The sequence below is a fragment of the Salvelinus alpinus genome, chromosome 23, assembly GCF_045679555.1.
Source record: "Salvelinus alpinus chromosome 23, SLU_Salpinus.1, whole genome shotgun sequence".
Classification (NCBI taxonomy): Eukaryota; Metazoa; Chordata; class Actinopteri; order Salmoniformes; family Salmonidae; genus Salvelinus; species Salvelinus alpinus.
In genome coordinates this window covers 25,606,157-25,633,950 of record NC_092108.1, presented here as the reverse complement: position 1 = coordinate 25,633,950, position 27,794 = coordinate 25,606,157, and the positions used below count along the sequence as shown (strand labels likewise).

The following is a 27,794-nucleotide window of genomic DNA, read 5'->3' as shown; positions in this document are numbered from 1 at the left end:
TTATGAGTTTTGTTGACTGCACAATTTGGCGGGTAACTGTATGGCTTGCTTTTGTGGCTGAATGGCTGTTTTCAGATGATTAAATATTGTGTTTTGCTGTAAAGCTTTTAGAAATCTGACACAGCGGTTGCATTAAGAACAAGTGTATCTTTAATTCTATGTAAAACATGTATCTTTCATCAAAGTTTATGATGAGTATTTCTGTTATTTGACGTGGCTCTCTGCAATTTCTCCGGATATTTTGGAGGCATTTCTGAACATGGCGCCAATGTAAACTGAGGTTTTTGGATATAAATATGAACTTAATCGAACAAGACATATATGTATTGTGTAACATGAAGTCCCATGAGTGTCATCTGATGAAGATCATCAAAGGTTAGTGATTCATTTTATCTCTATTTGTGCTTTTTGTGACTCCTCTCTTTGGCTGGAAAAATGGCTGAATTTTTCTGTGAGTTGGTGGTGACCTAACATAATCGTTTGTGGTGCTTTCGCTGAAAAGACTATTTGAAATCGGACACTTTGGTGGGATTAACAACAAGATTACCTTTAAAATGGTAAAAGATACATGTATGTTTGAGGAATTTTAATTATGAGATTTATGTTGTTTGAATTTGGCGCCCTGCACTTTCACTGGCTGTTGTCATATCATCCCGTTAACGGGATTGCAGCCATAAGAAGTTTAACCAGCAAGACAGCTGTAATCGCTGCCAAAGGTGATTCTAACATGTATTGACTCATGGGTGTGAATACTTATGTAAATGAGATATTTCTGTAAAAACATTTCACTTTGTCATTATGGGGTATTGTGTGTAAAAATCTATTTATTCCATGTTGAATTCAGGCTGTAACTCAACAAAATGTAAAATAAGTCAAGGGGTATGAATACTTTCTGAAGGAACTGTATACCACTGAGATCCAATCAACCGACACAATATGTGGCGGTTATCTAGGCCATGGTGGCGTGGCATGGGGCAAAACCAACACAGGCGGCCAGGTGATGAAAATGTATAGGTTCTCATAACAATAAAAAATAAAGCTGATTCTTCCATGCTTTAGCTGGGAATTGGAGCACAACCTTCATTACAACATATTGATCATGCCAAACAAAGACCCTGGATCTATTGATCCGCTTTGTGGGGGGAAAACTGAGAAGGGGGGAATGAGAAGGAGAGCAATGGACTGGTGCTGCAAACAGGATAGCCCAGAGAGAAGTGCTGCATCGGCTTAAAGCAAGGGAAGCGGGGGATTGGAATTTAGAACCCCCATCAAATGAGATGGGGAGAGAGGTGCGGTCGTGGGGTTGCACTTGATGTCGGACTTTAAAAAACAGAGATGGAGGAACTTGTGTAACATGCAATCTTTGTAATGAAAAAAAATAAAGGGCTGGTTGTCCTGCTGTTCCTAGCCCCTGTTCCTCTCCTCTTCGCATCTGACTGAAGGATGATGTCTCTTCTGTATTTATGGTTCTCATCTCACCAAGGGATTCGAATATTAAGGCAGCCTTGTTTGACTATTGAATAATTCAGGATTGGCACAGACATCAGTGCTTCAGACAGTGCTTTGCTACACAACCTCATCTGCAGCAAGGTAGCCAGTGAGAGCCTTCATTGCACGAGGCTATTACACATTGTCTTATCTATGACCATGATGTGCTGTGCCATGACACTGACTCAGGCTAACCCTCAGATACACATTATTTACAAAAGGAATGTGTTTTCTGATCATCCCATCCCCTGAACTTGTGTATCTTTGTTATAATTTATTATATATTTCTGGGGGCCTATTGGGCGTTCATCAATTAGAAGAGAATCACATTCCCTTAGTGTTCCAGTGTTCCACAGGCAGCCTCTCATAACTAATGCAGATGCCTTTGACTTCGCTGTGATAGTCACGTTAATTCATTACCATTTGTCATGTATCGTATGGAGGATGGTGGAAACATCCATAGAGATCCAACCGACCGGTGCTCCCTCTGAATGCTCCGCCTCTCCTTTTTCCAGTGATAGATGTTCATTTTGGCAAGTCAGGACAGCATGCCCTGAGAGGTGTCGTGCACATGGGGCCACCCTGTTGAGGGTCACAACCTACATTGGCTGGTCTCTCCATTCAGTGTGAGCTCACCAGAATGCCATGCCATGCCACCACCCACACACACACACACACACACACGGAGAAGCACCACCTCCTCCTTCCTGGAGCTGAGCACCGGCCCCAATTTACAGGACGGCGTCAACCAGGGTCACGTCTCACCAAACACACGGGCCTCTCAAGCACTTCTGAGAGCTGCCACAGCTGTACTCTATACCAGGGGTCATCAGGAGCCTTGACAAAGTGCAGAGAACCAGAACAACAACACCATACAAATGGAGTCTCACCCCCCCCCCCAAAAAAACATAAAAAGTCAGAAAAAACGTGTATTATTTATTTTTGTCAAACGGGTCTGATTCTCTGTGGGTTCAAGAGGTTTGTATTATTCAAACAGAGCAGGGAAAGGTTACTACACTAAAAAACAAAGTCATGGAAAGTGTTGTGATTTCTTATGCCCAGGTCTTTCCATCCAGTATATCGTACATTTCATTAAACAGGAAGAAAAGTGCCGATGTTGTACACGTAAAGTCTCTCTCTCTCTCTCTCTCTCTCTCTCTCTCTCTCTCTCTCTCTCTCTCTCTCTCTCTCTCTCTCTCTCTCTCTCTCTCTCTCTCTCTCTCTCTCTCTCTCTCTCTCTCTCTCTCTCTCTCTCTCTCTCTCTCTCTCTCTCTCTCTCTCTCTCTCTCTCTCTCTTTCTATAGTGAACTCGGTCAACTATGTTTACCCAGGCCGGCTCAGGGTTTGAACCCTCAGTCAGTGGAGCCAGATACAGACAGCTCAGTGGACACGGTCGACGCACTGGCGTTAAAAGCACTTGAACTGAGGTTGAAGAAGACTGTAACCACAGTTGCCTTCCATCAGCCCAGCACACTTAATTGGCAAAAACATCTGAAACTTAAGAGCTTGGGGAGTGTGGAATAAAGAAAAAGATTGAAAGTAGGTGGTTGGGGAGGCAGGGTGGCTGCTTGTGAGAGGAGTATGTATTAAGTTCAATTAGGCTTTTGGGCTTTTTCATTAACCCAGTTTTGGAGAGGAAAGCCTCTGCTGAATAATGCTGCTGTTACTGACTCACTTTACAATCCTGCTTAAAAAGCCTCCTAGTCTGAAAGGCAGGACAATACATGTCAGCTCTCTATAGCCAATTCTCCATTAAGCAGCAGCCCCAAGACCCAGTACACACTACCATCGCCAGCCATACCGGCCATTTTACCTGCTGATTTCATCAGATGAGTCATTTTGATCAAACAGGAAATGAACACGGCATGAATGTTAAAATGTCCTTTCTATAGGAACACTCACTGGTGGTGACACAGTGTTAGCTTAGCTGTGGTAGTGAATGGTGATGAGTGTAGTGAGTGGGAGTAGCTATATAGGCCTCCACTCAGGGACTCGGTATCAGCCAGCCCTAAACAAATAGGGATGCTTAAAGACAAGGTCACGAGAGGCCCTTGGGGCCGACAGTGGGAAACCGCCTGAGCCTGTGGGCTTTACGTTCACAAACAAAGAGCTAAAATCCTCTTTTCCACATCATCGGATACATAGGAGAGGAGGCCTCGTAGCAAAATAATTGTCCTCCCTCACTTTCCCCTCCACTGCCCTGCTAATGAACTTTGTTCAGAGCCACCTGAACAATTCCATTGAAAACCGATGGAGCGTTCGCCAGGGCCAACCAATAGTTAATCTCTGGATCTGCATCACCTAACAAATAATTACGTCTTTATAATTAAACAATTACTTCTGCTTATTGTGGAGGAATTGCCATTATAGAGAATACCCAAGCAGAGCCAAATGTGTTTTGGGCCTAGAAAACTTTGGGTTTTGTTATTCATTCCAAAAAAGGGGAAGGGGAATGCTGATGTTCTCCCAGATCTACTCAGGGTGTGTATTCTGGTAATCAATTACTGAAATGAATCACCTTCAGAGACAGTAGGGTAGGCTGTAACGTCTTCTCCTATTGTCTCCACTCACCACAGGGTCAACTGCCGCAAGAACAAAGTGATCGTATTACCGTTACCTAGTACTGTATACTGATAGGGTTACAGTCATATTCACAACGATACTCTTTCCCAACTTGGAAGAAGGAATCTATTCCAGCTCTACAGAGAGAGCCTAGTATAACTATACTCGCTAATAGCTTTTCTAAAGGAGGACAGGTCCATGCATATAACAAGGAAGCTGATAGATTATTTCTGATATAACAAGGAAGGATTTTCTGTTACAATGAGCATGAACACTCAGGTATGTTTGAGGAGAATGACTGCAACTAGATTCAGTCAGTCCTCATTCATTCATTATTTAGGGCCTAAGGGTGCAATTAAGAAAAGTAATTAAATGCACAGGAGGCAGACATTCTCACAGAAAGAAAAAAACACAAAGGTGTCATGGCGTTAGTCTCCACACTACACCTCTTGTGGCTAGGAGCCTCTCAAAAAGCCCCTGTTTCCCTGCCTCCTGGTAAAAACAATATTCACAACCAGCATGGTGAAAGTGGAGTTAGAAAACAGGAGGGGGGGGCTTAACACTCCCTCCACACTGTGGGAGCTTTGTCTTTCCAAACATGCCACAGGAGCTTTTCATTAGCGACTGGAGCTTTCATTAGCATCATCCCACGCCACTGAGCTACTGAGCCCCATGCAGCCCCAGCTCCAGGCCAACGTATTACAATGACATAGGGGTGCTGTGCCTCTCTCTCTCCCTGTCAGAGAACCTCTCTCCCCATAGAGGGCTGAGGGCTAGGGGAAGGGAGGGACAAGAAAGAGCAGAGGAGAGAGGAGGTGAGGGAGGGTAAAGAAAGAGAAGAGGAGAGAGGAAGGTGAGGGGAGGGGTGAAGTGGGGATGACAAAAGGGAACCTGATTACCCCTGGTCACGGCCCATCCACAATTCAACTGAGAGGGAAATCCATCACCTGGAGGATCAAACTGGAGGTTGAGCTGTAGAGCAGGTATAAGGAAGGGCCAGTGAAAGCTCTCTCTTTCCATTCCAACCACCACTCCATTACTCTCTTTCTTTCCCCTCTCGCTCTCCTTCTTTCCCTTTCTCTCTCTCTCTTTTTATCTCTCGCTCTCCTCTCCTTCTCTCTCCTTCCTTCTCGCCCTCCCAGTCTCTTCTGACTCACACTCTCAGCTGACTGTGACTTCTTAGAACACACTGTGAAATCCAACGCTACTGGAGCTAGTTTCTGGTTCAGATGACCTCAAGGCCCAAATCCCTGGGATGGCACATTGGTGGTATGTTCCTCTTTTATTATCGGCAGTCACTCTTAAGGCGTCCGCAACAGAGGAGGCTGGTGGGAGGAGCTATAACAGGACGGGCTCATTGTAATGGCTGGAATGGAATAAATGGAACGGTAGCAAACATATAGAAACCACATGTTTGACTCTGTTTCGTTTAACACCATTTCAGCCACTACAATAAGCCCGTCCTCCTATTGCTCCTCCCCAGCCGAAACAGCTTGTGCATATATTATGACGACATTTTGTGACGTTTTTGTTTGTTTTGGACTTTGGCAAGGGTTTTTTCGACTGTTTGGGCAGACTACATTTTTTCAGAGGAAAGTCGAAGTCAGTAGTCGAAGTCTATGCCCTCTCGTCTGCGATTGGTCAACAGTAGGGATTCTTCAATTACGTGCCTGTTGTCATTCAACAAGAAACGACTCGTCCTTGTGCACATTTTTTCACTTGAGAAATACTGCACTAAACATCCTAGTCAGATGCAAAATTGCGCAACTAAGATCTCCCCGGCAAAAACATCAAAATTAATGAGTTATCTTAGATTAATTTTGCTAATTTTGAGGAAGTGTATGCTGGCTACGGCATCTCAAAATGGACGAACAGCACTATTTCCACTTCTTTTTCCCCAAAAAAGTTTGCCTTGCTAGGCACCAGCCGAACTGACTACTTCAGTCTCAGCACTGTTCAGAGCTGCTATTGGTGACTGTAATCGTGTGATATTTGTTTGTGTGGCAGCACTTTTACTTAGGGAGTAGTTAACCTCAAAAAAGCTATTAATTGGTCATGTTTTCCATGATACATTGTAATTACTGTTTCCAATCAGGTCAGTATTATTATAAAAATTTAAAACAAAACATTACATTGATTTTGTCTTGTTTTCTGAGGGATATAGTATAGAAGCAAAATGAAACAGATACAAATGAAACAGATAAAAGCATAGTCAGATGTAGCAAGCTGTGCTTTTCGATGTTGTATTTCCAACAGAGCAGATACTGTACAAACACAACTGTGATACTGAAGCTGTGTTGAAAGGAAATGACAGCCATTGAGAGGGGTTGGGAATATAAAACAGCATGGCCACTGACCACTTCTTTCCTTTAAGTTTCTGCTATGTACAAGTTTACATACACCTTAGCCAAATACATTTAAACTCAGTTTTCACAATTCCTGACATTTAACACTAGTAAAAATTCCCTGTCTTAAGCCAGTTAGGATCACTACTTTATTTTCAGAATGTGAAATGTCAGAATAATAGTAGAGAGAACGATTCCCAGTGGGTCAGAAGTTTACATACACTCAATTAGTAATTGGTAGCATTGCCTTTAAATTGTTCAACTTGGGTAAAACGTTTCGGGTAGCCTTCCACAAGCTTGACAGAGCTGGTGTAACTGAGTCAGGTTTGTAGGCCTCCTTGCTCGCACACGCTTTTTCAGTCCTGCCCACACATTTTCTATAGGATTGAGGTCAGGGCTTTGTGATGGCCACTCCAATACCTTGACTTTGTTGTCCTTAAGCCATTTTGCTTTGGAAGTATGCTTGGGGTCATTGTCCATTTGGAAGACCCATTTGCGACCAAGCTTAAAACTTCCTGACTGATGTCTTGAGATGTTGCTTCCATATATCCTCATAATTTTCCTACCTCATGATGCCATCTATTTTGTGAAGTGCACAAGTCCCTCCTGCAGCAAAGCACCCCCACAACATGATGCTGCCACCCCCGTGCTTAATGGTTGGGATGGTGTTCTTCGGCTTGCAAGCATCCCCCTTTTTCCTCCAAACATAATGATGGTCATTATTACCAGAGGACATTTCTCCAAAAAGTACGATCTTTGTCCCCATGTGCAGTTGCAAACCGTAGTCTGGCTTTTTTATGGCGGTTTTGGAGCAGTGGCTTCTTCCTTGCTGAGCAGCCTTTCAGGTTATGTCGATATAGGACTAGTTTAACTGTGGATATAGATACTGTTGTACCTGTTTCCTCCAGCATCTTCACAAGGTCCTTTGCTGTTGTTCTGGGATTGATTTGCACTTTTCGCACCAAAGTACATTCATCTCTATTAGACAGAACGCGTCTCCTTCCTGAGTGGTATGACGGCTGCGTGGTCCCATGGTGTTTATACTTGCGTACTATTGTTTGTACAGATGAACGTGGTACCTTCAGGCATTTGGAAATTGCTCCCAAGGATGAACCAGACTTGTAGAGGTCTACAATTTTTTTTCTGAGGTCCTGGCTGATTTCTTTTGATTTTCCCATGATGTCAAGCAAAGAGGCACTGAATTTGAAGATAGGCCTTGAAATACATACACAGGTACACCTCCTATTGACTCAAATTATGTCAATTAGCCTATCAGAAGCTTCTAAAGCCATGACATCATTTTCAGGAATTTTCCAATCTGTTTAAAGGCACAGTCAACTTAGTGTATGTAAACTTCTGACCCACTGGAATTGTGATACAGTGAATTATAAGTGAAATAATCTGTCTGTAAACAATTGTTGGAAAAATGACTTGTGTCATGCACAAAACTATAGTTTGTGAACAAGAAATTTGTGGAGTGGTTGAAAAACTAGTTTTAATGACTCCAAACTAAGTGTACTGTATGTAAACTTTCGACTTCAACTGTACTTGCAAGTATTACACATTTCCTTGAACCTGTTTAAGGCTAACTGTCACGCTCGTCATATTAACTGGACCAAAGCGCAGCGTGATCTGGGTTCCACATCTTTTTATTTCTATGTGAAACTCACAGCAAAACAAAACAATAAATGAACAAACGATACGTGCAACAAACGATACGTGCAGCAAATGCAGTGCTCACAGGCACTACACAAAAACAAGATCCCACAAACAACAGGTGGGAAAAGGCTGCCTAAATATGATCCCCAATCAGAGACAACGATAGACAGCTGCCTCTGATTGGGAACCATACCAGGCCAACATAGAAAACGAAAAACTAGAATGCCCACCCTAATCACACCCTGACCTAACCAAATAGAGAAATAAAAAGGCTCTCTAAGGTCAGGGCGTGACACTAACATGGCAGAAATAATGATTTAATGACTGTGAAAGCAACATAATAATTTACTTGCATAATAATTATTGCATATATCCGCGATTAGTACACAACATATAAATGCTTTGACCATTTGATCTGTGTGCCACGGGTTAGCTTATGTGTAATAATGAATGGTGTTTGACATACAAAAACAGACATAGAAGATATAAGTAACATTTCCATTCCATGACTGTGCTTTGCACCCAAGTGCATCCAATGTGTTCACTTTTTGAATTACAACTGCCATGGTTCCATTTAAAAACAAGTAGAGGGGTTTGGTTTTTCATTTCCTATTCAGAAGAAAATTGCAGTGGGTCACCATCTTTGAAACTTTCCATGACTTCAAGTTTATGCATTTTCTATGAGGGGTACTGTATAAAGTAATCTAATTTAAAATGGTTTTACATTTTTTAAATTCTTTAAATTCAGAGCTCAAAACCTCTTTTTAAAAGCAAGTAAGCTGGAACACGTTGTCCTACTGTTTAAGCATTGGTTTTTCAGCGACACTGTGCTAAGATTGGAGAGAGAAAATTATTTAACTCAGTTGTTCAAAAAAGTGTAAGTGTAAGCAAATTATTAGAAGTAGGGCTACATTTATCCAGATTGACATTTCAATGTTTACAAGCCAAACAACATGGGGTTTTAGGCCCACATAACAGCAACGCTAATTGTTTAAATATGTTTTGATGTTTGTTGTTACCCACGACTGCACTCAACATCATACATGTGTTGAATGAAACACAGGCACACACAGGCACACACACGAGCACACACACACACACACAAGAAAGGCATTTCACTGTACTTGTGCATGTGACATTCAAACTTGAAACTTGAAACACACACAAACACTTAAGCACATGTGCACAAACATACTACAAACAGGCAGTGAAGAGTGTAATGGAAAACAAATCTATTCAAACCAGGACTTACCATTGAAAAGGGCCTGTCCTTTCTCTGCACTCTCTGGAACCTCTGCAACGTACATATCTTCAGAGAAGCCCGGCCGACACAGAGGAGGGGTGCCCCTGCCCTCCGTTGCAATCTGAGGGGGATAGGAGGGGGGAGGGTGTTAGAATTATTCAGAATCACAAATCAACCCCCTCTAAAATGCACTTTCGACTACCCCAAAAACTCCTGGTCACATTCTGAACCCTCCACTCTATCTCCCTCCACAGTCATACAAATGCACCTGTTGTTTTTATAGCAAGGACTGCAATTAGGATAATGAGGCCAAAAGGGTTAACCATTAGCCAAGGAGCATGGCTAGGCAAGAACAGGCCACATTTGTCTCTTTGAGGAGATAGAGAGGGGCCCAGACTCAGGCCCAGGCCGTGGTTATGGCTCTATGTTGGGTCTATGGCTCACTGCTGGCTGGTCCCCCTTATCACTACTCTGACCTGAGTAAACGGGATGCTTTGAAGTTCAGGAACAGTAGAGATAGGCTACAACTCCTAAAACTCCTACTAAACTGCAGGGGTGAAAGCATCTGTGTGTGTGAATTCCTGTGTCTACTCAAACAAAACACTAAATCATCATCCCTCTTCATCTCCCCCATCATCATCCCTCTTCATCTCAACCATCTTCATCTCATCCCTCTTCATCACCTCCCCATCATCATCCCTCTTCATCTCCCCCCACTCTATCTCTGATTTAATCACAACGGTCTGATGTTGAATCCGATAAGTTATATTTCTGCCATTTGTTACATAATAAATTATTATCTGTCACTTTATTTATTTTTATTTATCTTATTTCCAAAACAAAATACAAACATTCATGGAACAAATTCAATTTAACACAAATTAGATATTAGATAGATCTAGAGTTTGACAATTATCTCATCAAGCGTGAGTCGTCTATTACAACATAACACATAATCTAGTACTAGCCTAGCACATAATGGGCATCAAATTGATCAAAAACTATCCAAAACAAAATAAAACGAGCATATGACCCCACATCCCCAAATACACGTAATACTATTTATTTAGAAGGGCCGGACCTGACAACAAAAGAATGTGAAACGAGAAGAGTTCCACGGAAAACAAGTATTGGGAGTATCCGTGCCACTTGCCATTCTTAATCAGCGGAATTGAAATCGAATATGCTGGGGGAGGGGCGGGGGGAGGTGTATGCCTGGCTTTCTAGCACACTACATCATCAATTGACAGAGCACACCGCCATGCATAGAACAGCATAGCTCGTTTTTTAAATGAATAAATGGGCCTACATGTCATTAGACTGTCTCTCATATTACAGCTTTAATTATTTAAACATTTTGGCAATTTAAATAAAAAAATCCTTAATTATTATTTTACAACTCAAGTAGGCTAGGTCGGGCCTAAATTACTTATTAAAAGATACATAATTTTGAAGAAACTATAATATTCAGAATGAACTATAAAATGTGATAAGTACAAGGCTGGACTAGGCTACTTTGGTAACCTACTTTACACTCTGCCGAGGCACTATAAGCAGCTGAGGTCAAGACGATTTTGTGGTTAGGAAATCAAAAACGAACACATCATTGTCTCTGGCAGAGTTTCTGGATTGCACTAACAGATTGCACATACAGAAACTCAACATAAGTGCACCGTAACTGTTGTTTGCACTGATAGCCTAATTACAAGACGGAAAGGGCCATTGGCTCATTCCGTGTCCGTTAGGAAGAAATAATGATAGGCTTTTGTAACTCATAGCCTGCATCAATAGACAGCAGCAACTTACTAACCATATCATGTTGGCTCGTGAAAAGGTCACAAATGTAGCCAACAAACATGCAAGTATAGCATTTTAGCGAGTTCAACAACAAAAAATACTTCAAGAAGAAACATTGTATTTCTTGAGGCCCATATGGACTAATAAACCACGTTTATTATAGCGTAATATTTTGAACAAGCGAAGCTTTTTAAATGGCAAAGCATCCCATCCTTCAAATAGACTACTGTAGCGCTTTCGGCTCCAAGCAAACCAGGGTTGATCTTCACGCAACATCAATTTACTACATCTTGTCATTATTTGTTGACGCATCACATATCCATGTTCCCAATACTGGATGCATTATAACGAGCATCCATCCCAAAAAATGCCCATGTAGCCTTTTTGGAGGCAAGCTATAACGGACAACCAGGCACGTAACCCGACAGATCACAGCAGCAGCATCGTCACAGAAAGAAAGCAATAGTCCTAGAACTGTCTTGTGCAACTCAACAAAACCGTTCCGGAGACACATTACCTGCAAAGCGGCCAAGAGCGTGAGCAGAAGCAGTCCCCTGCCCTCGTATAAGTACATTGATATGCCTTTTGTTATGTATTTTCCCTTTCAATGCGTGATAAATATCCGTATGTCTTTCTGCAGTCTGGATGTAGTGGTGAAACCAAACGTTCCCTGCTTACAACAAAGGCGGCAGCGGCAGCAGCATGTAGCAGCCTCCCCTATCCACTCTCCGCTCCGATCTGAGATCACCGCCTGGTACTGAGGCTGCTACTCCTTCCCATGCATACAGTCCCTCCAACAGAAAATACCCTGTCGCTGTGCCAGGATCTCTCACTGTCTCTCCCTACTGGTCAATTCGCCAAGTTCACTAAACACAATGTGGCTCCTTGAGACTCCGTCGTCTCGAAACTCCTCCTTCTCCTTTCTAAAAACAAACATACAATCTGTTGAAAAGCACTTTAAGTATTTTATCGCCAGTCTGCTGCCCTCCTCTTGCTGCCTGAAAATCTTAGGGGAAGCTCAGGCTGGGAGATTGAAATACATGCCCTTAATCTTGCATTATTTTTATATTAGGCCTATGAATGAATTATTATTTTGAGCTTTATCCAAATGAATGACACACTTGGGTTTCTACTGAGGATGATTATGCTCTACATTAATCATAGGCAATTTAATATTTATCAGGTTTAGTCTTCCATCTATGCCTATCTGACAAAAAAGGAAGAAATCATTTTGGCACATGTGTTGAACAGTAAATAGGCCCCTATAAAACACTGATTCAATTTTGCCATACTTTCCTACCTAGACCTGATTTCATATTTTACTGCAATTGCAATTAAATGTATAAGAGTCTATAAAAGGTTTCCTATTCCTAATCTTACCATTTAGCTGCCAATCATGGATCAATGAAGGGTGTCTCCAACCTGCTAGAAGAGTATTGATAGATAGGGCTTGATCTATATGGGTTACAGCAAATTGTTTATCTTACATTTCACCTTATCTGAAAGGATATTAAGTGTTAATTAATTGCTGGTTAATGCAGGGTTAATTACTTTTAAGGGTATGCAAATAACAGCCTCAATGCAAATCAAATGTGACACCTCTCAATCTGTGGGGCCATTGTGGTGGATGTGGCAGTGTGTGGAGGCAGACACAGATATTAGGGTAATTTTGGTCAACTTTACCTTATGTGCAAGAATATTAAGTGTCAATTAATTGCTGATTAATGGAGGGTTACTTATTTTTGAATGGTATGTAAATAACAGCCTCAATGTTAAGTAAAATGTCCAATTGCTGACACAAAAAAACAAAGTTTGTAAAAATAAAAAAAAATCCCACTGGGTACACACTGGTTGAATCAACATTGTTTCCACTTCATATCAATGAAAATAGACGTTGAATTGACATCTGTCTCAGTGGGATAGCTATGTGGATGATGGTCATGGTTAGGCAAACATTCTATGAAGGGACATAGATGTCTAGAATTGAAAAATGTTTAGTTGCTCACCTTATTAAAATGTACCTTAATTTTGACTGCTTTATTAAAGCTGCAATATGTAACTTTTTGGTTGACCTAACCAAATTCACATACAAATGTTAGTTATAGATCTGTCATTCCCATTGATAGCAAGTCTAAGAAGCGGTAGATCTGTTGTACGTGCACTATTTCTATGGGTCCCTTGCTTAATTTTCGTTTTTGTGTCTTTTACTTCCGGTTTTGTACACCAGCTTCAAACAGTTGAAATACTTAATTTTCGTTTATTGAAAAAATATTTCACAACTGTACAAGGATTCTCTACACTGTACAGTAGATGGCTTGTTTTGTTACATAAAATGAAATTAGGCAAACTATTAGAATTTTAGCAACTAGGAAATGGTGAAGCAATTTCTGCATATTGCACCTTTAAAAAAAAACAGATTTAAATGTTTATCTCTAAAAAATGGGATTATTTATCTTTAGGCTCCCTTAATGTTACACTCTAGGAAATGGGGGGCTAAAAGCAACCCGATTTGAGTTCTTTGGTAACCCAGCACTGGGACAATATTGGACAGAACACACGCTGGGTTATTTTGACCTAGCCAGTTGGGTTGCGTGAATAACTCAATATGTTATTCATGGGTTAATTTAACCATTAGGTTAGTTTATTTAACTTTCATCCTGGGTTGACGCAGCTGCTGGGTCTTTTTAATGTAATCCTTAGGTTATTTTCAGGAGAGTTGGCCTATTAGGGGTATGGCTTTTAGATATGTATTTTTGGCCACCCGTGAATACATTTCATTCCTGTTCATCATGTTAGTAAATATATTTCTTCCTTAATTATGTTTGCATGTTAAATATTGTAACTAGTTGGCGTCTATCCTAATATTGGGATTTGCATTGGCCTACAAGGTATTCACACACTTTTGTAACCCTCATTGAAGGTACTAAACTGCCAGTGTTCAACCTTAACATTTGATAATAGTACAACATAACAGGTGAACAGGAATGACATTTAATCTCACGGGTGGCAAAAAAAAACGTTTTTTTAAATGTTGCCCATAATTATACCCAAATGGTCAATCACCATACAAAAATGCATGAATAACAATATAGGCCTACACGTCTTCAGGCAATAAACACAGCCTACATACAGTATTTACCATATATGCACCCTTTTCAATCAAGGTGCTAAAAAATGCCTTCAGTAATATTTGAAACATATTTGAAAGGTTAATTGTGGTTACCAACCACAAGACTGTTAAAATCATCGAATTCGGAATTAGAATTAAGCAATAAGGCCTGAGGGGGTGTGGTATATAGCCACTAAACCACTGCTAAGTACCATATACCACAAACCCCTGAGATGCCTTATTGCTATTACAAACTGGTTACCAACATAATTAGAGCAGTAAAAATAAATGTTTCGTCAAACCCGCGATATATACGATCTGATATACCACGGCTTTCAGCCAATCAGCATGCAGGACTTGAACCACCCATTTTATAATACTTAATTTAATAGGATCTCTATGGTTAAAACTTGAGCTATTGAACGTGCCTCCGTTTTTGACGCTTGTGCGCATGTGAACAAACAAACCCCTCTTCAAGTGTGAGGAAAAACAAAGAAAGAATTTACATTTCTTTTAAAATATCCATGTCCATTTAATTGTTTACCGTGACCAGTTTTAGTAGTAAACATTTAATAAGAAAATGCATGAGTCGAAACAGAGTAATACTGTATATAGTGTGGAGCCAAACAGATGTTTGGCGCCAAATGAATGCACTTGCGACCACACACTTTTCTCTTCCAGAAATTAACAATCAAAATATAGTGGAGAACCACTGCTACATTCACAAAACTTAAACAGTTTTAATAAATTACTTTTTTAGTAAGCTAGTAATTGATATCTTAAGTATCTTGAGGCCTACCTGGGGAAAATATCGCCCATCCAAGTCTTTTTCTTTGGTCCATCCTTGAGTAATATCTACAGAAAGCTGAGTCAATTTAGTTTAACTTAATAAGTCTGATGTGATTCATTAGAATCCCTTTCTATGTGAAAGTCTGTTGACTCATCTTCAGGGATGGATGTAAAGCAGCTTTCATGTTCTCTTAATAAAACATGGGATGAATAATGCTCTTTCAAGTTCCCAACAGGCAGCAGACATCAGCAGACGGAAGACCATCCAGATGTTTCCTCATATCATACAGGTTGGCATAAGTTAAAATCTATAATCATCTTTACTGTGCTTTTGAGATTTAGGTAGATAATTAAGATAAAGGTTAAATAAGGATTGTGTGTAGCCTATGCCTGTGCAATAGCATTTGACTTGTAGAAAAAAATTATCTAGAATTTTCCTTCCTATTTTCTTCCCAAGCATGTCTACTCCATTCAATAAACACTATGTGCATAGGCTATACATGTCCAATGGTTGCCTTTTGGCTTTTGGTTGGCTTTTGGTTTTGGCTTACTGTGTGTGAGTCCCCAATACACAATCCATTGTAAAGAAAAAGAAAGTGTCTCTCTGGTTATTGGTGTGTTAAAACTAATGAGGAATTAGTGTGTTGATGCTAACAGTGTTGACTTGCTAACTCCCTCTCACCCACAACACTAGAGATTTCCCAGTACCAGTAATCCTGAGCAAACAGATGGTACTATCACCTATGACTGGCTCAGGTTTAAGCATACTCAGTGAGAGTTTGGGTTGCATATTTGTTTTAACAGATGCTTACAATCCACTGTAAGGTACTTTTGTGTTAATTGATCATTACACTTTTGGCTTCCCTTTGCATTCTATTCTACTTACCAACACCCATTCCACATGTAATCAAACAATTCCAACTTCGATTGTTAAATTAAATTCAATCTACTACACTGTATTGGAGAAACATATTGTAAAATGTTTTTGAAATTTAACTCAAGTATATCCAAAGGAAATAGAATTACACTGTGCAATGTCTAAATTGGGTTAGAGATCAAGTTGAATGACCTGTTGATAATTCGTATTGCATTTTGTGCAAATTGCTTCAGTTTATGTAATCTAATCTAATTGAGAGTGGGATCAAAACGCTCCCTCTCTTTGATTAACGCTGTCGCGGTTATCTTCTGTCAGGGGGGAGACGAGGGGGAGGAGAGGGGAGGGGAGAATGAGGGGGAATCCAATTATGACTCAGAGCATTCAATCAAGCTATATCAAGATTCATATTTCATAAAGCCACTCTGCGCCCATGAGAACTGTGTACGCAGCATATTTCTCCTGTGGGCTGCCTTTTATGAAAACAACATGATATAAAACCGCACGCAGCCTGAAGTGGAATATCATTATCATTACTCCGAATCAGAATTGTCTCTTCCCATATCATACATACACAGACTTGGATGTGTAGAGTAGATAAGGCCAGAAGAGTTGTATAGAGGGAGGCTAGAGAAGAAGTGTTTATGTATGTTGGGTAAAGAGAAATAGCCCTGCTCTCAGGTCAGCTGTAAGGTGAGTGTTTATGTAGAGGTGTATGGGTGAAGAGAAATAACACTGCTCTCAGGCCAGCTGTAAGGTGAATGTATGATGCATGTGGCCCATGTTGCTGACACTGCTGTTGACTCCTATAAGGGCAGGTGTCCGGTGGCTGGGGCCAGGACATGCTGGTGGGGGCTGGTAGCCTGGGGGGAGCCCTTGACTCCAGGCCTATTACTCTGCACAAACGGCTCTTCCCTCCAGGACCATGGTGGCCTTGATCTCTCCAAGGGAGAGAAAATGGCAGAGGTCAGCAGCACCTTTATAACCCTTACATACCTCTGTACTTCATCATGCTGACTATATGTGTGTTGATACAGAGACTATGAACTGTACGTAGTTCTCATAGTCCCCAGGCTAATTGCTACCGCATTGTGGACGAGACTAGTAATAAACAGACCATCACTTTGAATGGATAGCTATCTTTAAGTGCTGTAACCATGGCGTTCCGATCTCTTCAACATAATGTCAGCCTTTTGACTAAAACCACATATTTTGACCCCTCTCTATCATTGGCTAATTAGTTAGCCAATGGCATTCCCCGATGTGTCAAAGGTTGCCCTTTAACAAATGAGTCAGCTGAGAGGAGCATCCTAGCTTTCAAAGCAGCTTTTAAGCTTAATTGTTACGCATTCAATAGAGCTTCTGAGGACAATAGTAACATTGTGATTATTTGTTTCTACTGCCAAATCTGCTGCTTTCAATCTTTTATGCCATTTGAACAATAGGGCCAAATAGAGTTGTGCTGTGTAGTGTGTATATTCTGTCTTAGTGGTTTTCAAATGTTTTTTTTACCACTATCACTGCACGCCATCTCTCTCCCCAAGCATATTTCACCACATTACATATGTTTCAGTCACCAACATATTTGAACGATTGAACCTAGTTTTGATGGTCTAAAGTGCCGTCTGAGCTAAACCGATAATTACATTTAAAATCAAAACAGTATTTTACAGCCATATTGTTCCCTGCTGTATATCATATCTAGTTTCAGCACAGAGGGTTCATCATAATCCTTGTGAGAGGAAGAGTCAACACAACAGAGCAGAGCAGTGCCATCGCCTTGTTCACAAACAATGGGAAGATGTTACTCTGCAGGGTCTGGCATGTAGTGTGTGTGTGTGTGTGTGTGTGTGTGTGTGTGTGTGTGTGTGTGTGTGTGTGTGTGTGTGTGTGTGTGTGTGTGTGTGTGTGTGTGTGTGTGTGTGTGTGTGTGTGTGTGTGTGTGTGTGTGTGTGTGTGTGTGTGTGTGTGTGTGTGTGTGTGTGTAGTCTCCCTGTGTCTTCTACAGACCAGCCAGACCTAGGCTGAGTGAGCATCTGGCTTAATTGAGGGGTTGTAGTTATAGCTGGCGCTGTAATAGCGATTGATTGGCTGACTAGGGAGGACCATGGACCGTGGCAAACTCAGGGAGAGGGGCGAGCAGGGCCTGTCCTTAAGAGATAAGATAAAAGCAATAGCTATTGTTTTTATTGGTGGTGTGTGGCAGGAAAAGTGTTTGTTGACATGTTTGTTCGTTTATTCATTATTCATTCATTCATTCATTCATTCATTCATTCCATCACCATCACCATCAGTGTGATTTCAGTATGAATAATTTCTCCTGGAGGAATTCAATCTGTACTTTTCTGTCAAAGTGTCCGCGTGGACAGATTATTCTGACAGTGTGTTCTACACTACAGTGTACTCTACAATCGACACGAGCAGTGGGAAGCATTTCAACAAGTTTCTATTTTCTCTCTCCTTCAACACCGAATGAGAAAATGATAAATGGCTCTGGGATTTCACTGTGAGTTCTGAGAGTGAGAGCAGAAAGTATTTTTCACAGACCATGATCTCCCAGCACACTGCAGGTCAAATAGAAGAGCCAAGTAAATTCAATGAAACCATCTTAAAATCATTGCAATATTCATATTTATTCATTCATACACTAATCCTTTTGGCATGATGCCAATGAAGGGGATTCTGACTGAATTATATTCTTGCATACACATACAAACACACATGCACAGCGCACACACACACTCACACACAATTACACATCCCCACTCAGGGAGAAGGGTTCAGAAGAAACAAATAACAGACCCCTTGTGAGGAAGGAGGTGTGATTAGTCACGGTTAATCAATACCCAACTCCAATCAGTTTCCTCCTCAGCACCATTACAGCATCTTCTTCTCCATCTCACTCCACTCCAAATGGGCATTAATGATTAAAGACAGCGCCAACAGAGAAGTTCTTGAGGATCTAAATGAAGAATCCACCTCCTCTCCCAGACCCAGTCCCAAACCATTTGCATACAATAGGAATGCCATCCCTTTCAAAGTGATGCATGGTCTGTATTTATCTAGTCCCCTCTGATACTCTCCGCAACAGTTCTCATTGGGCATAAACAATGTTGACCAAACCATCATCATCACTCCAAGGGGTCAATATTCCCTTTGACATTCAAATATGCATGATACTTATGGACCTCTCACTCTCTGACTGGAACCTGAGCAGTTCTCTCCCCTATCTCAGATCTCGGGGCTTGAAATCCATTTCCCCTTATCGCTATTGATCTGTGAGGAGACAGGCTGTCAGTCCTTGACAGTCTGGCCTCTCTGATTTAGGATGGGATCATCAGCCTGTATGAGCAACAGGAGCCCTACGATGGATTTATATCATATTCAGGTTGCTGGGAGGATCCAAGATATCCGCCTGGCTGAATTTGTCTCACTGGGCATCCTATGAGACAGAGCTTAGGATTTAGATTGGCAGTAATAGATTGTATGTAAACCATGATTATTGATTATCATTCAGTTGATTTGATCACAATTTAGTGAGGTAGTTTGATCATGGCCAATCTACCCCATCCAGTCAATTCTTCCATTTCCTTGCTCTATCAAGGTTTTAGCTTTTTTACTTAAATTATTTTTTTTGAAATTGCAATTTGAAGCATTACACCGCTAAGCAATTATAAATGGCTCATGAATTACTCAGCAGGTTATCACATAATGCTTAAGATGCTATTTTTCTTTCATTAATTCAGAACACATTCATATTTTCCACTTGAATTATGGGTATGCTGAGAACAGAGCTACAAAACAACTAAGTCAATATCTGCATATCATACTCTGTGTTTATAGCGAATTGTTGCTCTTTGCAGTGCTCTTGTTTGAAGTGCAACCGGGGAAAGGAATATCCAACCACTTTAGCGATTCATAGAAGCACCTCTATTGACTTGTCTTTGCTCTCTCTAATTAGTACAACAGACTTTAATTACTTACAACAAGAATCACAATTTCAAATTCAGGAGTGTTATGATCTTGTCTTCGGAATGATGGTCATATTTAGTTTGTAACGATCATGGCGTTTGTGTGTGCCTGTGTGTGTGTGTCTGTGTGTATTTGTGCATGGTTTATAATGTAAGGTTGAGGCAGCCTGGTTTCAGATGTAACTCTGGCATAAAGAAGAAAGGCATATGCTTCCAACACAACAGATGTTAGTGGCAGGTTGCTTGGAGCGAAGGTTTCCTCATTTGGCCGGCTCACAAGGTGATCATGAAACATATTGCTTCGCACTGCTCAGTGTGGACACAGCACTACATTACTATCCCAAAAGGAATGTCATCACATTATATCTTAGCTAAAATGGTAATTAGAATCAAATAGATGCCTAAATTATATATTTTCCACAACGCCTATGCCTTGATTTCCCGTAGGCAAAACATGGAAATGCATGGAGGTGTGACCGTGTGACACCTTACACACCATTATGATTCAGAACACTGACAAACACCTCCCACATACACAACAGAGGGCTTTCTGTGCACTCACTGCACTGTGCCTCTCCACCCACATGTGACACAAAACAGAAGACACGCTGTCTCTAGGAACTGTATGGCAGTCTGAAACATCAAAACCTGCATTGGGCTTTTTATAGCACAATATCTCAATTTAGCAGATCATTGACAACACCTCGCTAGCGCTAGGTCCTGGATAGTGTTGTAGTGTTAGTGTTCGTGAACCTGAAAAAAGTTTGATTCAATCTCAGGTGTTTTCACAAAGTTACCTCAGAGGGAGAAGGGTTGAGGATCCTTTTAAGTCTCTGTGCTTTTTGGTGCCATTTAATTTACCTTTCACCTTGGCTTTTCTCACTGTCTAATTGGGTTTAATTGATTTATCCGCCATGACGCTGGCTTGGCCCCAGCCTCTGCTGACCCTGCAGAAAAATACCAACCCTGCCGTCTAACAGCACTCTCTATGCTCTACTTCCCCAGTACACCCTAAATGTGTCAGAGAGCTGGAACTGCATCAACCTGCCTGCTCTCGCTAGCCTTCACTAGCCCCACATACACCAACAGAGCTGGGTGATTAGCAACTCAGAGATAACCATAAAGAGCTCCGGGGGTTGGTTGGTGGTGTTGGTGTTTGAACTGTAGCTTACCCTCTGTTCAGGGGCTCTTATTTTGAGCGTTGGTGGTGTAGGTGAAGGGAGGCCAGGTTTGCTGGTGGAGTGAGGCCCCGGAGTAGCCGCGGGGACACGGTCACAACCAGTGTCTTTGGCATCATTAAAGTGAAGACTGTTATTTTATCAAATCAATTCTCTGTAATTATTATTATGTGATTAAACTAATCATGTACATGTAATTAACTAGGAAGTCGGGGTACCAAGGAAAATCTTCAGATTACAAAGTTATAATTTTTCTAATATAACTCTTCAGATGTTTTAATATCTGATCAATTAGTCTTTTAATTAATTAATTATTCTTTACCTCACGTTAGTCTCATTCCAAACATCGTAAATTGTTGGTTATCTGCACGAACCCAGCCCAGCCTTTACTATGAATCATCCATACATCAATTGTCTTAATCATTTATTTACTAACTAACTAAATAATTACAGAAATGCACAAACAAACAACACAGTAGATATGGTTACAAGGAAATGATAGGGGAGGTTCCCTAGTGGGCTAAGCCGATTTGACGGCTTGGTGGACAAAGGGAAGTGGGTGTGGACTGAAAAGGGCAGGAAAGACAAAAGGAGTCACGACACAGTTGATAATTATATTAATTGAAATGCTAATCCTTTGCACATGAACGCTCGCTCATTCGGGAATAATTGCAATCAATATATATTTACGCCCAGTGTGTCGTCGTGATCTCTGTTGGAATCGTCAGTCCTTCTGTTGGAAAGTTCATCCAAGCGTCTCTCTCTCTGCTTCCCTGAAGTATTCTGTGGGTAGAATGGCTACTTCAGAGTACCATTCAGAAATGTTCTTATAGAATAGATGTTTCGGTGGTTGTCGGTCTTCGCATCCCAGGTTGACATAATTTCTAGCTGCAGGCTAGTAATTAGTATCTAAGATATACTCTTATTCTGTCGGGATCGATAGTCTCAGAGTTTAATCATTTCCAGCCGTGTAGCCAGTGCTCCACGTGGTATGGTTAGGAATTCAACAACCATTACAACCTTAGCTTAAACTGAGGTTTTTGTGGTCTAAACTCAACCTGTGCCCCCTCGGTGTCCATCGAGTTACGCGTGGTCTGAAGAGGATTTTCTCAGGAGTGGGTTTTATTTGTAACAGTAGAAAAGGGCTGTTCTATGACGCCAGATCATGTCTGTGCTCACAGGGGTGGGCCAATGACTTAGTTAAACTTTAAAGGGAACACAATTCTTTCACATTAAGGGTTTAACATCATATTATATAATTTCACAAATAGTTTAATCTTTACTCATTCATTTTATACAAGAATTAGATGCAAACCTCATAATTGAGAAATGTACACATTCAGAGAATATAGTCACGTGTGTTTCCTGTCATCTCCGAGGTCACCAATTGAAACACACTTGTCATACCGTCCCTTAAGTGTCCACGGACCATTCCCATCTTCTCACAAGTGGACATTTTGTATCAAATCCAAATTTTCGGGATATAGGAGTTCGCCATTTGAAATTCTTTCTTCTCTCTATGTGTCTCTTTCTGCATGGCCAGGGGGAGAGAGTCTCCTCCAGGAATTTACAACCTGAGATAAGAGAACCTGAGTGTAGGAGAGAGAGAGGGGGAAGTCACTAGCTATACCCAAAAAGAGCCACGTCATGACACAGTCATCAGCAGCCTGAGTAAAATGTGTGTCACCTTGAGCTCTCTGGAGGAGGTGTCCGGAGCTCCGGACACACATCCACTGGGCCAGACAGGTGTGAAGAGGAAGGCAAAGGGAGAGGGAGGAGAGAGGGGAAGGAAATATCTCTGTTTATGACAAGTGTGACTTCAGGGCTGAGAGAAAGAGAGCTGGGTAACATTCTGAAGCTGAGAAAAAAACTGCCTTATTCTAAAATTGATTAAATTATTAATTTTCCTCATCAAATTCAATTGATCGGACATGATTTGGAAAGGCACACACCTGTCTAAATAAGGTCCCACAATTGACAGTGCATGTCAGAACAAAAACCAAGCCATGGGGTCGAAGTAATTGTCCGTAGAGCTCCGAGACAGGATTGTGTCGATGCACAGATCTGGGGAAGGGTACTAAAAATGGCTGCAGCATTGAAGGTCCCCAAGAACACAGTGGCCTCCATCATTCTTAAATGGAAGAAGACTAAGACTCTTCCTAGAGCTGGCTGCCCAGCCAAACTGAGCAATCGGGGGAGAAGGGCCTTGGTCAGGGAGGTGACCAAGTATCCGATGGTCACTCTGACAGATTTCTAGAGTTCCTCTGTGGAGATGGTAGAACATTCCAGAAGGACAACCATCTCTTCAGCACTCCACCAATCAGGCCTTTATGGTTGAGTGGCCAGACGGAACCCACTCTCCCTTTCTAACATCTCTGGACAGACCTGAAAATAGCTGTGCAGCGACGCTCCCCATCCAACCTGCCAGAGCTTGAGAGGATCTGCAGAGAAGAATGGGAGATACTCTCCGAATACAGGTGTGCCAAGCTTGTAGCGTCTTACCCAAGAAGACTCAAGGCTGTAATCACTGCCAAAGGTTTTTCAACAAAGTACTGAGCAAAAAGTCTGAATACTATGTAAATGTAATTTTTCAGTTTTGAAATTTGTAATACTTTTGATAACTTTTCTAAAAACCTGATTTTGATTTGTCATTATGGGGTATTGTGTGTAGATTGATGAGGGGAAAAAAACGATTTAATCAACTTAGAATAAGGCTGTAATTATTACTGTGGTGGTAGGTAGCCCAGTGGTTAGAGTGTTGGACTAATAACTGAAAGGTTGCAAGGTCAAATCCCTGAGCTGACAAGGTAAAAATCTGTTGTTCTGCCCCTGAACAAGGCAGTTAACCCACTGTTCCTAGGCTGTCATTGAAAATAAGAATTTGTTCTTAACTGACTTCTTAACTGCCTAGTTAAAAATATATATAAATTACTCATATTTTTTCTATTGTGTGATGCTACACATTTTTTGGGGGGGAGTGCAACCAAATCATGGGATGGTGCCACAACTGAAAAACCTAGTGGCACCAGTGCCACCATGGGAAAATGTTAGTCTGGAACCCTGATCTGTAGGAGGGGAAGCATGAACGGCAACAATCAAAAAAGTTCAAAAAATTAGACTAGAGTGGATAGTGACAGAGAATCTCTTGTAAATGTCATGCATTCCTGACTCTGTTGACAGATTGCACAGTGACTGTGTTTAGGATTCTGGTGACAGAATGTTGATTCACATTAGCTCAGGCAAGATAGGCATCTCAGTGAAAACGTAGCAAAATGTGGATAAAGTCAAGGGGTCTGATTACTTTCCAAATGCACTATACATATACAGCAATAGAAAGCAGAAGAGAAGTGAGTTTAAAACCCAGAACTTTGATACTCTCTGTCCAGAAATTCTCTCTCTCTCTTTCTCTCTCTCTCATATGCATTATAAATGGCTGATGATGACAGCGACAGCTCCTTAGGTGTACACTGTACCGGATTTTGTCTGCTCACAGGTGTAGCAGCCCCTCCCTCTAATCACCTGTGTTGGCACGACACACACACACACACACACACACACACACACACACACACACACACACACACACACACACACACACACACACACACACACACACACACACACACACACACACACACACACACACACACACACACACACACACATACACAAACAAACACAGCTGCTGTGTCAGAGGGACGCTGGGGCCAGAGAGAGTCGGGTGTTCTCTTTCTAGATGGATCTGTTTCACTCAACCATCGGGGGTGTTCATAGAGCCATAACAACATCATAGATACCCTGCTTTACTTCTCTGTTTAGACAGACCACACATGCTAATCATTCACGTTCAATTCGAAACTCCTTAACTTTGAACATATTATTTCAGCTATACTACAAAGGCATTGTGGTGATCAGTATATTTAGTTAGTATGGATGCTGTGGTGGTGCTCAGTGTGAGCTTCATTGATAACGCCTGTTGGTGAGATGTGATATGAGGGGTCATTGGCCAGACAGTGCGATGAGAGAGACAGCCTCGCCAGGTAAAGAGGAGTCTTTTCAGCAGGTTCTCAGGGCAGCTCTGCCTGCCTTCTTTTTACTAAGTCATTTCAGAACATAACACTGAGCATCTGTTCCTGCTGACTTCAACATTCTGGACTCTTTTCCCTGCTATGTTTAGTATAAAGGGAGGGATAAGTCTGTGCGTCCACTGTGGTCAATGAAAGGAAAGAAGAGAAAAACAATCAAGACCTTTGGTATTAATTATGGATCTGAAGGAGCAATGTGGTAAATGGAAGAAAGAGGAGTGAAAATATTGAAGTAAAAACACTGAAGGTTGTTGGTAATAATATGAGGACCTAGTTAATAATAACATTGATGATGATGATGGTGTTAAAGGCTAACCACACTGAGTGTCTCAGAGTGTCTGTGTTGTTTTGCTGAGCCCTGTGGCTCAGGACACTTTAATTTACTTCAGCATTGAACCCACTCTACCATGTAAATGCATTCAATGTTGCTGACAAAGTATTTCTGTTGGCAGTGTTGCCATCTGCCAAATTCTCTGCCTTGCCTTCTCTCCCTTTAAAATAAATAAATAAGTAAAGCGGTAAAATTCTCTAAAAATAGAAACATTAAAATAAGATAGCCCAGGCAGGCCTCATTGTTGGAAGCAAGAACTTACAGAGGGTTACGACTTCCTAATTTATCTATCCACAGAAACGAAGCAGTATCGATTTCACTAGGCATTTTTTAATTTCACAAAGGGTTCATTATGCATCAGTAATATTTTTCATAATCCAAGACGACTAGGTTAATTTAATGAGAAGCACAGTGAGACAGATTGCTGACCTCTTAACATACATAGACCCAGTCAACTCTTAATTAGGTTGCCCTTCACTTCATTACAGTAGATCTAACCGGAGTAGGTTAACAGATTATTGGCCTTTCTTAGATGAAGACTGATTACCCAACCTTACACATGTTAAGGTTGCGTCAACCTTCAATTAAGGCTTTCTCTCACCATATTTATTCCGTCTTTCTTCTGACATGCAAAGCATGCTGTGGACGTTAAAGGGAGTGGCGGTTCGGGTCAAGAACACCAAATGTTAATGTCCTAGTACCTAATTAACTCACTTTCACTCGCAGTCCAGAATTACCTCTAATAAATGCATCGTTAAGTTTCCATTCAAGGTCTGCCTCAGGGGCTGAACCTCTGAAACACGTCATCTTGATGGTGGGTTAGCTAATGTGTCATTACGAGGCTTTCGCTTGGATAAAAAACACATAGCTGGACACTTCTGGGGGAGTGTTGATTTCGTTGAGCTATGGTAAACACATACAAACACGTTTTAATATCTGTATAATAAGGAAAACATATGAAAGTATCGGTGACTGAGCCCTAACCCAAGTTTTTTTTAAGTCTATATAAAGTTTCTCGACTTTTCAGTGTCAAACATTTGCACTTGAGAGAGAATGTGATAAATATTACACACCTAAAAGTGTCTCAGCAAAGGAGCGTCAGAACCAGATGTACGTTCAGCAAGGTGAATGTGTTTCCAGTGAACTGTTTTCTTCAAACATAACAGGGCCTGCTGAAAGATCTGAATGAGCATTCCAAATCGTTAAGCAATGTGAAGAAAATCCTTAGTCCTTAACTATAGATAACTGTTGTGATAGATGGCTGATGATTTCTTAGCAGTATTTCTGCACCATTTCCAATAAATATCACTCTGAAATATATGTCCTGGAACGCATTGATCATCACATCACTGTTGGATATGGAACTTTAGATTCCCAAACTGTTGTTTTTACTTATTGTACAGAAGATGTGGGTTAGCTAATGTTAGCAAATGTCTACTGTGAATAAACACTTCTGAATTGGTTAGCAAATGTTTGTCAATGTGAGTGATTTGTTGCCCCATAGAGTGCATGTTCACAGAATAAATGCTAAATGATAAATACCCCGTCATCTTCCTGAGGGATGGGGGCAGGGGGGCAAGAGTGGGGCTCCAGGGCTTCAGATTGCAGGGATTCAGATTGCAACCATTTAGTCACTTTTTCCGATCCTTTGACTTAGCTGTGCAAGTAAAAAAATGTATTGCTCGCACTGGTATGATCTGCACATTAGTGCATTATCCTCGTGATTCCTGTACAAAAAAAATGTCTGCTCTGCCGCTGTGCCTTTTTCGCTGGGGTCGCCTGCTCTAATGAGCAAGCCTCTCACACTCTCTCTCCCCCCTGCGGTGTGCTCCCCGAAAAATGCCTCTCTCTCCTGTCACTCAAGCAGGGGCAGCACACAGTGCCTCCACACTGTTTTAGTGTTTATTCTCTCAGGATACTATCAGTACATGAATCTTGCGTGGCGCAGCGGTGTAAGGCATTGCATCGTAGTGCTAGAGGCGTCAATACAGACCCGGGTTTGATCCCGGGCTGTATCACAACTGGCTGTGATCGGGAGTCCCATAGGGCGGCTTACAATTGGCCCAGCGTCGTCCGGGTTAGGGGAGGGTTTCACCCGGGGTTGGCCGTCATTCTAAATAAGAAATTGTTCTTATCTGACCTGCCTAGTTAAATAAGGGTTAAATAATACAAATAAAAAGCATGCACTCAACAGATTCTTTCAACAGTTTATTAGGTACACCCATCTAGTACTGGGTCGAACCACTTAGCCTCAAGAACAGCCTGAATTCTTCGAGGCATGGATTCTACAATTTCGGAAACATTCCACAGGGATGTTGGTCCATGCTGACATGATGGCATCACGCAGTTTCTGCAGATTGGAC

The 27,794-nt window shown here is 41.3% G+C and overlaps 1 protein-coding gene across 1 annotated transcript in view; it reads right to left on the bottom strand.

Moving 5' to 3' along the window:
• LOC139550664 (cadherin-2-like) overlaps positions 1-11,872 on the bottom strand; it is a 114,020-nt gene extending 102,148 nt beyond the window's left edge. Inside the window, exons 1-2 of the mRNA XM_071361690.1 lie at positions 11,612-11,872; positions 9,307-9,418 (exon numbers count right to left, since the gene is read on the bottom strand). Of these exons, the coding sequence (XP_071217791.1) occupies positions 9,307-9,418; positions 11,612-11,668 (169 nt within the window). The 5' untranslated portion in view covers positions 11,669-11,872. The remainder of the gene's footprint in view (positions 1-9,306; positions 9,419-11,611) is intronic.
• Positions 11,873-27,794: the final 15,922 nt, after the last annotated feature.